This window comes from Pongo pygmaeus, chromosome 21 (assembly GCF_028885625.2).
Source record: "Pongo pygmaeus isolate AG05252 chromosome 21, NHGRI_mPonPyg2-v2.0_pri, whole genome shotgun sequence".
Lineage (NCBI taxonomy): Eukaryota > Metazoa > Chordata > Mammalia > Primates > Hominidae > Pongo > Pongo pygmaeus.
The window spans coordinates 37,675,719-37,688,400 of record NC_072394.2 but is presented as its reverse complement, the minus strand read 5'-3'; the positions used below and the strand labels follow the sequence as shown (position 1 = coordinate 37,688,400).

Below are 12,682 nucleotides of genomic sequence, written 5' to 3'. Positions count from 1 at the left end.
GCAGAGGGCTCTGGGTGCTTTAGGAATGTCTGGGAGGGTCGAGCGGGGATTTTGAGGAGAGAGGGGTCATTTAAACCTGGAGGAAGATGTTCAGGGAAAGCTTCACAAAGGTGAAGCTGAAGCTGAGTCTTGAAGGATCAGAAGTTAGTCAGGAGAACAGATTCAGGGGGCAGGAGAGGAAGAGTGGGGGTGGCATTCCTGGTGGATGGAATGCAATAAACACAGTCCAGGGACAGGCAGTTTCGTTCCACCTGGCTCTGGAACAAAGCAGGAGGGGAGGGCCGGAGAGAGATGAGGTCAGCCAGGCTGGCAAGCAGGGTGCTTAATGCCATACAAAGGAATTTGGATCAGCTTCTTGGCTAGTGGGGGGTTTAAGCAGGAGTAGGGGTGGTGAGAAAATTAAATCACTTTGGCTGCCGTTGGAGGGAGGATTAGAGGGAACAAGACCTGGGGCAGGGGGATCTGTTTGGATGCTGGGGTCCAGGTGAGAGATGAAAAGGCCCTGAGCTGGCTGGGTGTGGTGGCTCATGCCTGTAATCCCAGCACATTGGGAGGCTGAGCAGGGTGGATCACTTGAGATCAGGAGTTCGAGACCAGCTTGGCCAACATGGCGAAACCCCATCTCTACTAAAAATACCAAAAATTAGCCAGATGTGGTGGCTTGCACCTATAGTACCAGCTACTCCGGAGGCAGAGGCAGGAGAATCGCTTGATCCTGGGAGGTGGAGGTTGCAGTGAGCCAAGATCGTGCCACTGCACTCCAGCTTGGGCAACAGAGTGAGACTCCATTTCAAAAAAAAAAAAAGGCCCTGAGGTGGAGGGAGGGAGTGGGGACAAAGAGAGCAAGTCCTGGCAAACTGGCAGTCAGCTTCAGGAGACCCTGGGCAGGTGGGGCCTGGGCGTGGGCAGCTCTCTGCAGGACCTTGGTTCTGGAAGCATGGAACTGTTGGCCAAGATTGAGGCAGGGATTCAAGTGTAGGTGAAAATACACTCCAGGTCCTGGAAGTGGGACACAAGATCCTGAGGGTGGAACTGAGGCAGCTCCGTGGCATGGTGGTTATGAGCTCGGGCTCCTGAGTGGGACAGATCACCTTCATTCCCTCTGCCAGTTTGTGAATATGGCCAGCAGGGCTACCCCTAAGCCTCAATGTCCTCACTTGTAAAATGGGGGCATCAGACCTACCTCACCGGGTTGTGTGAGGTTAATAAGATACACGTGAAGTGTGTGGTGTGACACAGAATGGCAGCTGTTGTCATCCTATATAAGACAGAAGCTTGGTTACTGGAGGAAGCCCATTGACCAGAAAGGAAGCACGAGGCCAGTGGAGCGCCAGCAACCAGATCCTCTGAAAGCCAACTCTCCTGGGCTTCTGTATTATGCCTAGGACAGGACAAGGAGGCCTGAACTTAGGGGGATGAAGTAACCGCAGCTTTGGGGAGAAAATGCAGGGGGTAGGGAGTCAGGTAGGCTGTTGATCGCCAGTCCTGACTCCTGTCTGCCCAGTGTCAGACCCTTGGTTGCCTTGACCTCTGGCATTTGTAGCCCCTTGAGCCCTGCCTCTTATCTTCTGGCCCTAAGGCATGGCTCGGCCCATTCCTGCCACCTCTAAGTCCAGGGAGGCTGCCAGGAACCTAGGAGGTGGTCTGGAGTCCTACTGCCCACTCTGGCCCCAGTGTCACTGGCCTAGGGTCACATGGGGGTGGGGATTGTTTGGCCTTCCTGGCTTAGGTCCCTGGAAGAGAGCAGAACCCCATGGGGCAGACCCAGGCCACGGGCAGTACATGCCTGCCACACTACTGACACCGCCAGTGTCTTCTGTGAAGCCACCTTTGAGCAACGGAAAGGAAGGGGGATAGGCAAGATCAGTGCAAGGTTGGCCAAAAGCCTGGGGCTGGCCTTCTGCTGGCATGAGAGGGCCAGGCCGCCCCCAGCTCCTTCCTCAGGTCCTGGCCCCTCTGGCAGCAGGGAAGGGTGATCTCATCGCTGAGCTCCATCCCAAACAAACTGCTAGAGCCAGCGGAAGGCAGCTCTGCTTCCTGGGGTCCAGTCCTGGCTGTGCTCCTGGGCTGTTCTATGACCTGGGACAAGCTGTTCAGGGCCTCTGTCTCCTGAGCAGGCTCTTCCCCAGGGGCTGTCCACAGGGAGCTCAGCTGGGAACCAGGGAACACGGCTCTGAGCACCGTGGGAGACTCAAAACCTTTGTCCGCAGCCTTGTCTCTTGCTCTTTTAACCCCTGTGCTGGGTCTGCAGAGAACAGGAGTGACCCCTTAAAGGAAAGAGGCCTGTGGGTTGGGTCCAGGAACCAAAAGGAAGGGAAGAGCGAGGGAGCCAGCATCCTGCTGCACAGAAACCCAAGAGCGCCCTGGGGGGGAGACGGAGGGAGCGGGGCAGGGGCAGGAGGACTCCCTGAGCTTGTGAGGTGAAGGCAGAGGTATGAGGAGGAGAGGCCTGCTATGAGGACCCCATGCTCCATGGGCAGGAGGCTGCTGGGGTCTTCACTCTTGAAGAGGGTGAGAGGCGGGGAAGCAGAGTGGTCAGGAATGCGGTCTCTGGGAGCCAGACTGCCTGGTTTTGAATCCCAGCTCTGCCATGTCCTAGCAGTGTGACATTTTAAATTCTTCCTCTGGAAGGTAGAAGGAACAATGGCACCTTCGTCATAGGGATGGGGGTGAAGATTCATGGGGCAGGGTGTGTAATGCGCTCATACCAGCTCCTGGTACAGAAGTATTACCCTTCTTTAGCAGGGTCCTGTTGAGCTGTGTGTGAGCACCAGCACCCATGATAGGGTGTGTTCCTGTAAGTCCCTGGGCCTCCGAGCAAGTCCTCAGCAGTCTACTCGGCTACTCAAGTGGACCTTGTCTCTACCTCATTTCTTGCTTTTAGGATCTCCATATTTGGTCGTTCCTATCTCATTAACTCCCCCAGCCCCACGAAAGGTGACAGCATTTCCCTTTGCCTCTGTTCTTTTGCTAGTGCTGCCCCTCCCCCTGAAATAACCTGATTCCCTCAAAGTTCAGCTCCATGCCTGTCTCCCAGGAAGCCTTCCTTGACTTCCCAGCTGGCAGTGAGTGCTCCTTCTGCTGTGCCCTCCCCGCAGTTTCCCTGAACTGCCTTTATGGCACTGACCGCTTCCTCCCCACATGATTGCCACTAGTGCACATGCTCGCTGCCCCAGGCCTGTGGGTTCCTTGAGGACAAGCTTTGTGTTGAAGAGCAAGGTGACAGCCTCCAGGATGGAACAGCGCCAAAAGCACAGTATTTTACCAAGGGAAATACTTGGACCACCTGCAGCAGAACCACCTGTGGTGACTTAAAAATGCAAAGTCCTGGGGTCACACCTGGCTCTGCCACTTTCCAATGGGGTGAATTTCCTATTTTTTTAAAAAGTATTTTCTTTCTTTTTTATTTTTGAGACAGGATCTCACTCTGTCACCCAGGTTGGAGTGTAGTGGCGCGATCTTGGCTCACTGCAACCTCCGCCTCCTGGGTTCAAGCCATTCTCCTGCCTCAGCCTCCCGAGTAGCTGGGATTACAGGCATGCACCACCATGCCCGGCTGATTTTTGTGTTTTTAGTAGAGACAGGGTTTTGCCATGTTGGCTAGGCTGGTCTCGAACTCCTGACCTCAGGTGATCTGCCCACCTCGGCCTCCCAAAGTGCTGGGATTACTCCAGTGCTCCCGTCGCGCCTGGCCCAGGGGAGCCTTTTAAACACATGGAGGAGGTGGGGAAGATATTCTGATTCAGGAGGTTTGGTTTGGGACGTAGGCAATCTTTTTTTTTTTTTTTTAAGTTCTCCAGGTGAATTGTATAATGATTGGGTCAGGCTGACACAACCTGAAGCAAATGCTTGACCTCAACATCACTAAAAGTGGGACAGTCTGCATCATATGTATTTGCTAATATGGTGAATAGGAAGTACCAGCACCACCTAGGAAGTATTCTTGCCAAAAAAATTGAACTTGAATCTAGTCAGGCCTGTAAATCTAATGAACAACATTCAGGAATTATGGGGAAGAGAGACGTATTAAAAGTGAACTTGATTCTAGTCACGCCAAATGATTATACTCGGGACACCTGACCCAGTTTCTTCAACAAATATATGGAGGGAAACGTGTGTGTAGGACGGGGGTGTTTTAAATGAAAAGGGCTTTAAGAGACACGTCAGCCGTGTGTGTGTATCTTGCTTGGATCCTGATTCAAGCAGACAACTGTAAAAGACATTTCCGAGGTACTTTGGGAAAGTGAACTCGAACTGGGTATTAGATTTTTAAAAAATATTGTTAATTTTGTTGGGCTTGATAATGATTGTGTGCTTATGGTAAAAATTAGCCTTTATCTGTTAGAGGTATATACTAAAGTATTTAAAGGTGAAATGTTAGTATGCCTGAGATTTTCTTTAAAATACATCAGCCAAAAAAAGGTAGATAAATAGGAATGCCACAACGTTGATCATTGCTGAGGCAGGTGGCGGGTATCTGGGAGATCATGGAATCTTTCTTCCTACTTTTGTGAGTTTGAAATTTTCCATAATGAGAGTTTAAAAAAAAGAAGTAAGCTAATAAGTTCAAAAAGTTCCCAGGAAACTCCACCCCTTTGCTGAGTCTATGTGGAAATTAAACGAGATAATATATGGATGCTCAATAAATTTTGGTTCCTTGCCTCTCACCCAAAACCTGCCTTCACTGCATTCCAGTTCAGGGGTCAATTGCTGTGGTCCTGAGCTGCATCTGGACAGTTCCTGCTTGGTTTTCCAGAGCAGAGCAAAGTCCTGATTCTTATCCAAAGAAAACATTAGCAATCTTGGAATTTCTATCAGAATTGGCAGTCTTTCATGAAGGTTAGGGTTGGACAGATGGGAGAGGTGCTGGGATGGTGCCCATCCACAGGTCCCAGGTCCTTCCCACACATACCACCGGCTCTTGGGATTTGGGGGCTGGGTCCAACAAGTTCTGCAAAAGCAGGGAGCAGGTGTGGGAAGTGTACACCCCCAGTGCTGGGCAGAAGGGGAAGGCAGAGGAGTGGGAGTGTCTTCCCATTGCCTCTGGACAACTCTTTGGACATTCATTTGCCTCTATCAGGAATATAACTAAAACCTTATCAGCTAACAGTGCCTGGCACATAACAGGGCCTCAAAAATATTAGTTTTCTTCTCCTCACATCTTATCTGTTAGCACAGACAGCCATTCGTTGACACCGATCCAAAAATAAGAATGAGATAAAGAATAGGTACTCAGCCAGGAATACATGCAGGACATACGGGAGAGATACCAGGGCAAAGGAAACGGAGTTCAATAGGAAAGAGGACAAAAATCTGAAGAAGGAAGAGGACAAAGAACAATTTAACAGGTTCATGACTTTGCCTAGGCTGAGCCTTGGCCAAACCACCTCCTGGTCCAGCCTTTGACAGATAACTCCAGAGCTGCCAATCCCTAATCCATGCAATGATATGAAGTGTTCTCAAGGAGGTGATCCCCAACTATAGACACCAAACATGGCCCCAACTATGGACACCAAACCAGCTTTGAGAGTCTGCTCTCAGCCTGGAGCAGCCGCAGGGCAGGAAAAAAGGATGCTCGGTGTTTCCCAAGCTTGTTTGAGCTTAAGAGTCAGGATTTCTGTGGGAAGGGCCTGGGAATCCACGTTTATAACAAGAACCCCCGTTGGTTCTTATGATCAGGCCAGGTAGGAAAACTCTAGGTATTAAGATAGCGTTTCTCATGGTGATGGAACACCTGCATCAGAAGGCCCCAAGAATGTATTAGACCAATTGCAGATTCCCAGGCCCTACCCCGGACCCAGAGAATCAGAATGACAAGAGGCTAGGGTCCTGGAATCTGCAGTCTTTTTTTTTTTTTTTTTTTTTTTGAGACGGAATCTCTGTCGCCCAGGCTGGAGTGCAGTGGCGTGATCTCGGCTCACTGTAACCTCTGCCTCCCGGGTTCAAGGGATTCTCTTGCCTCAGCCTCCAGAGTAGCTAGGATTACAGGCGCCCGCCACCATGCCTGGCTAATTTTTGTGTTTTTCGTAGAGATGGGTTTCACCATGTTGGCCAGGCTGGTTTTGAACTCCTGACCTCAGGTGATCCACCTGCCTCAGCCTCCCAAAGTGCTGGGATTACAGGTGTGATCCACCTTGCCTGGCCTGGAATCTGAATTCTTAAAAATGGTTCCCAGGTGATTCTGCTGTGCCTACAGTTTGAGAACCATGGAAGCTTAGCATGGGCTTCAGGGCCATAATGCCCAGGTTCAAAGCCTTATTTCACCATTCACCAACTGTGGGACCTTAGGTAGGTGACTTAATGTTTCTCTATATCTCAGTTTACCTATCTGTAAAATGAAGATAACAATATTTACCTATAATAATAATTTTACATTATATATTTATACTTTATATATTGCTTAATACATAAATTTAATTATGTATTATAATATATTAATAGATATAATAGTTTCCACACATAATGGGTGGCAAGCGCTTGGCACGGGCCTTAGAACACCAGCATACCCACTAATTGTCATCTATTGTAATCCAAAAGCCACACTCCTCTGTCCCTCTTTCCTCCAAACTCCTACTGTATTTTCTTGGTGCCTCTGCTACAGCCTTGGGTAGAGTCTGTCTATGACAGGGTTACTTACGTGCACACCTAACTCCCCTGCTGGACTGACTCTGGACTGCCAGAGGACAGAGATCATGCCATTTTTTTCAAACATTCAGCTCCCCCTGGTCTTTGCAAGACTTTGTATCATGTTCATTAGACTTGGAAGGGCCCTTAGCGATCACCTAATCCAGCCCCTCACTTTGCAGACGAGGAGACTGAGGGTATCACATAGCCAGTAGTTGAACCAGGGCTTGACACCTGCATTGTCACCTTTCAGCTATGCCAGTTGAGCCCCAACTCTTCATCTTAAAAATGGGTGTAATAAGGTACACTTGCCTACATACTAAGCATGTGCCTTGTGAGTAAATATTGATGATGAATTTTTTGGCAACCTGCAGGGTATCATTACCATTGCTGCACGGTATTGACTCTGCCTCCATAAATATTCATTGAACCATAGTGATGCAGGGTAAATTATCCAAGGATGCCAGAATAATTTCAGGGCCTGCTACTCACCTGTGAGGGTGACAAAGGAGAGAGCCAGTCGTGTCATTCATAAGATGGCTTTTGGAGCCCTCATCATTCAGGCCAGAGCCTACTACTTTCAGACCCCTCTTTCAGCTTTAATGCCTTTTAACTTTTTTTTTTTTTTCTGAGATGGAGTTTCACTCTTGTCGCCTGGGCTGGAGTACAATGGTGCGATCTCGGCTCACTGCAACCTTCGCCTTCTGGGTTCAAGCGATTCTCATGCCTCAGCCTCCTGAGTAGCTGGGATTACAGGAACCCGCCACCACGCCCAGATAATTTTTGTATTTTTAATAGAGACAGGGTTTCACCATGTTTGCCAGGCTGGTCTTGAACTCCTGACCTCAGATGATCCACCCGCCTTGGCCTCCCAAAGTGCTGGGATTACAGGCGTGAGCCATTGTGCCTGGCCCCTTTTAAACTTTTTCTTCAGCCTCTGGTCCATTACTTTATCTTCTTACTTGTGGCCTAACCTTACTTTTCTCCTGCCAACGGGACTATCTTCTAAGTGATCTGACTCATCTCCGTGGCCCTGGCCCTGGTGGATTGAACGTTGAATATTATCAGAAATCACAGTTCCCACCCTCTTACGGTCTTAGTTCTTGGACAAGAGGCTCTAGAAAGCAGGAAACTCATCTAGGATGTCCTCCAAGTCCTTTCCCAACGACTGAGCAGCCCAAGACTGACCCCTGTCCCCTCATGGCCTTACCGTCATGGTTGGCATTTCCTAGCGTCCATGGCTCATCGGAGTCAAAGTGGGTGTCTCCTCCAATCCCCGGGCCAGGGAAGTAGGCATGGGCCAGGAATCCCCCTTCTCCATCAAATGGGGAGCTGTCACCATGGAAACCAGAAGCAAAAAAGATCATGATGTCTGCCTCCTTCCGGTCACTTTTGATCTCATGGTATGGCACCTCTTCAAAGGTCAGTGGGGTCACCTTCTGCCACACGTCGAAAGCCTGGCGAATAGCTTTCCGCGTGTCTAGCTCACCCACTTTTGGGGTATAGTTGTGAATGCTGGTGAGAGAGGGGAGGATTGTTAGGCAAGATCAGAGAGTCAGAGACTAGCAGAGCTGAAATAGATACCTGAGACAATGTGGCCCAGTGATCTGATTTTGAACCCTAGAATTCTTCTTAGCTGCCTCAGGGGTTGAAGAAGAGGCTGAGTAACAGAGCTCTGGATCCCCACCCTGCCTCAGTCAGATGGCTGTGCTTTACTCAGTGTTTTCAATTTGATCTCCAGCAAAGCTGTGTTGAATAAAGGATTCCACTCTAGTTTGTTGAAAAAAATAAATTGGGGCTGGGCGCAGTGGTTCACGCCTGTAATCCCAGCACTTTGGGAGGGCGAGGCTGGCGGACCACATGAGGTCAGGAGTTCGAGACCAGCCTGACCAACATGGCGAAACCCTGTCTCTACTAAAAGTACAAAAATTAGCCAGGCGTGGTGGTGTGAGTCTGTAATCCCAGCCACTCGGGAAGCTGAAGCAGGATAATTGCTTGAACCCGGAGGCAGAGGTTGCGGTGAGCCAAGATTGTACCACTGCACTCCAGCCTGGGTAACAAGAGTGAGACACTGTCTCAAAAAAAAAAAAAAAAAAAAAAAAAACCCAAAGGAAATTGGTAGATAGCATTTTCTGAATTTTAAGTTTTTTTCCCTAATACAAAATATGTTCATTTATAAAAGTTATAAAAATATTCAAATAATAGAGAGGAGTTTAAGTGAAAAGTCTCTTTAAAAAATCTTTGGTACCAATTTTTGGCTTGTCTACCTAGAAGCTGGCCGGTATCTGATTTAATTCATTATAGGTTTAGCTGTTTAGCGTCGCTGTGTTCATATTGCATGGTTCTTCACAAAACAACGTCACTGCCTGTGGGTTCCCTGCCCTGTGACCCTCTGGGGCATGGATTATTCTACCTACTCCACATGTAAGGAAACTGAAGCCCAGAGAAGTGAGTGATAGAAGTTACTCAGAGTTGGGTTAGAACCCAGTGCTTCTTTCTCTTGATCCACTCTGTCCCTTCAAGAGACCCAAGAGTCTATTCAGTTTCTAATCTAGATTCTTAAGTTTCCTTCTCTTGTCAGATTTCTGGAAAAAAAAATCCTGTTCTGAAGGGACAGCTTATCAGCAGAAGAGCCCTTAGTTCAGCCCTAACTTTCCTTCTCTTGTCAGATTTCTGAAAAAAAAAAAAAAAAAAAAAAAAAAGTCCCGTTGTGTAGGGAGCGCTTGTCAGCAGGAGAGCCCTTAGTTCAACTCTAAGGATCTCTGTCTTAGATCCTGCCTCTGCACCCAAGGGATCCACCTGAGATGACAGCAGAGCCTTGAGAAGTGCCAGCCAGCACCCACCTGAGCCTGCCCATGCCTGGCCCTTGCCCCAGCCCCACCTGAGCCTGTCCAGTGCCTGCCCCTTGCCCCAGCCCCACCTGAGCCTGCTCAATGCCTGGCCCTTGCCCCAGCCTCACTCCGGTGCTTGAGTCTGCTGTGATGGGCTCCATCATCTATGTTCTTGGGCCACTGATCTGACTTGGAGATGGATCCTGCTCTGCCCTTGGTTCCTCCAGACAGTCAAAGATGACACTATTATGATTCAGGTCCCAGTTCTTTATACTCTTTGAGAAACAACTGGAACTCTGCGCTGGGAATCTCAGGTGAGGTCCATCAGGTGGATTTTGGGGTGTGAGGATCCAGATCAGAGGGACTGGGGTTTGGCAGGCAGTGACAAGGAGACTGAATTAAGCCATGGTTTTGTTTGTTTTGTTTTGTGGGTTTTGTTTCATTTGTTTTGTTTTGGAGACAGAGTCTCACTCTGTCACCCAGGCTGGAGTGCAGTGGCATGATATAGCTCACTGCAAGCCATGATTCTTTATCATAGCTGAAAGTTACTAAACCATTCATACCCCACTTTCTGTAACCTAAAAACTCTAGGCATCTAAACAGAAGACAACTAAGAGCCCCCAGAGGACCAAATAAACCTGAGGTTGGAGTCACAGCATCCTGTGGAAGCCACAACGAGGACAAGGTTATGGGCTCTCAGCACCTGGTGCCAATGCCCACATGCCTGGCCCTTGGCCTATGTTGTGAGCCTGATCCCCAGGCCCCCCTACATTGTGAGCCTTTGAAACTCAGGCCAGGAAAAACAGAGTGAGGGTGGAGCCAAAGGCAGGGAGGAAGAGGGGGAGTCGAAGCACCTGTAGGTGATGTGTTTTTGCCTCCATTTCTGTCCAGTCAGGGCATAGCGCTTGTTTCTCCGCCTGCGGCTTAAGTGGGGGTGATCAGGGACACCACATCGGGGTTTCTTCATCCACCTGGGCAGAAAGAGGACACATACACACGCATATGCACTGTGGTCACTGAACACTCTAGGAAGGGACTGCATATTCCCCAGCTCCAGTCTGGAGAGCAATGTGCATCCTCAACCTACACTCTGGGACCCTGGCTTGGATGGACCCCAAGAAGAACATGATTGATTGATTCATTAATTCATGCACTCACAATCATAGATGAGGAAACAGCTGTGTAAAGACTGAGAATCAGAATACATGGGCTTGATAAGTTCCAGCTCCACCACTAGTCATAGGACCCCCAGGCAAGTGGCTGAACCAATATGAACCTCAGTTTCCTCCTGTGCAACATGAGAACTCTAGTTCTTGGTCTTAGGTGGAGGTGCATCTTCAAGGAGGCAGTACATGTGAAAATGCTCTATGAATGCAATCAGATCACAGCATGCCCTGGTTAAAAGCCTCCAATGACTTACCCGAACACCCAGAATAAAATTCAAACTCTTCAGCCAGGCACAGTGGCTCATGCCTGTAATCCCAGCACTTTGGGAGGCCGAGGCGGATGGATTACCTGAGGTCAGGAGTTCGAGACCAACCTGGCCAACATGGTGAAACCTGATCTCTACTAAAAATACCAAAAAAAAAAAAAAAAAAAAAAATTAGCCAGCTGTGGTGGCTCACACCTGTAATCCCAGCTACTCAGCAGGCTGAGGCAGAATTGCTTGAACCTGATAGGTGGAGGTTGCAGTGAGCCAAGATTGTGCCATTGCACTCCAGCCTGGGTGACAGAACGAGACTCTGTCTCAAAAAAAAAAAAAAGTCGAACTCTTCATCCTGGCCCACAAAGCCCCATGTGATCCAGCCCCTGCATACCTGTCCAAGAACTTTGTCATCCTTCTCCCCTTATATCCTATGCTCCAGTCATGGCGACCTTCTTGCTGTTCCTCGAACATGCTAAGCCTATTCCCATGCCGGGGTCTTTGCATTGCTGTTCCCTCTACTTGCAACACTCTTCTTCTGCGTGTGGTTTGTTCCCTTACTTCATTAAGGTCTCTGCTCAAATATTATCCCTTCACAGAGGACTTCCTTGTCCTCTCTATCTAAAATAGTTTCCGTGTCCCCAACCCACTGCTATCTGCTTATCCTGCTTAATGTTTCTTCATAGGATTTATCACTCGTGAACTCAGATTATGCATTTGCTTTCTTGTTTATTCTTTGTCTCTTTCCCCAGATTCTAAGCTCCATAAAGGACAGGAACCTTGCCTGTATCCCCAGGGCTGGCACAGTGCCTGACACAGAAGGGGTTCAATAATTATTGTTGACTGACTGACTGAATGAATGAATGAATGACAACTATTCAACAGTAGAATGGCATAGCATGAAGACAGCAAATTCTCTTTCAGTAGACTTGTTCAAGAAGTGGCTAAACAGGCCGGGTGCGGTGGCTCATGCCTGTAATCCCAGCACTGTGGGAGACCGAGGCAGGTGGATCATCTGAGGTCAGGAGTTCGAGACCAGCCTGGCTAACATGGTGAAACCCTGTCTCTACTAAAACTACAAAAAAATTAGCTGGGCGTGGTGGCAGATGGCTGTAATCCCAGCTACTTGGGAGGCCGAGGCAGGGGAATTGCTTGAACCCGGGAGGTAGAGGTTGCAGTGAACCAAGATTGTGCCATTGTGCTCCAGCCTGGGCAAGAAGAGTGAAATGCCGTTTCAGGAAAAAAAAAAAAAAAAAGAAGTGGCTTAACAACTGTGGGATGTGGAACATAATTCTCTGCAGCACTTATTATATTGTGTTGTGATTTAAAATTTATTGGTCTATTTCCTCTAATAAATGGTAAATTGAGGACAGGAACTATGTCCTATTCGTCATTGTGTCCTCAAAAGAAGGTAGCCCAGTGCCTGAAATTACGTAAATCCTGATATCTGTTTGTTACCAGGTGATACGGTTTTGATTTGTGTCCCTGTTGGAGGCGGGGCCTGGTGGGAGGTGATTGGGCCATGCGGGCAGACTTCCCACTTGCTGTTCTGCTGATAGTGAGTGAGTTCTCGTGAGATCTGTTGTTTAATGGTGTGGAGCACCTCCCCCTTCTCACTCTTCCTCCTGCTCCAGCCATATGATGACGCGCTTGTTTCCCCTTTGCCTTCTACTACCATTGAAAATTTCCTGAGGCGTCCCCAGCCATCCTTCCTGTAAAGCCTGTGGAACCCTGAGCCAATTAAACCTCTTTTCTTTATAAATTACCCAGTTTCAGATATTTCCTTTTTTTCTTTTCTTTTTTT

At 48.7% G+C, this 12,682-nt stretch overlaps 1 protein-coding gene across 1 annotated transcript in view; it reads right to left on the bottom strand.

The window, feature by feature from the left end:
- MMP24 (matrix metallopeptidase 24) overlaps positions 1-12,682 on the bottom strand; it is a 53,893-nt gene that overhangs the window by 13,682 nt on the left and 27,529 nt on the right. Inside the window, exons 5-6 of the mRNA XM_054467145.2 lie at positions 10,310-10,426; positions 7,835-8,139 (exon numbers count right to left, since the gene is read on the bottom strand). Coding sequence (XP_054323120.1) covers positions 7,835-8,139; positions 10,310-10,426 — 422 coding nt within the window. The remainder of the gene's footprint in view (positions 1-7,834; positions 8,140-10,309; positions 10,427-12,682) is intronic.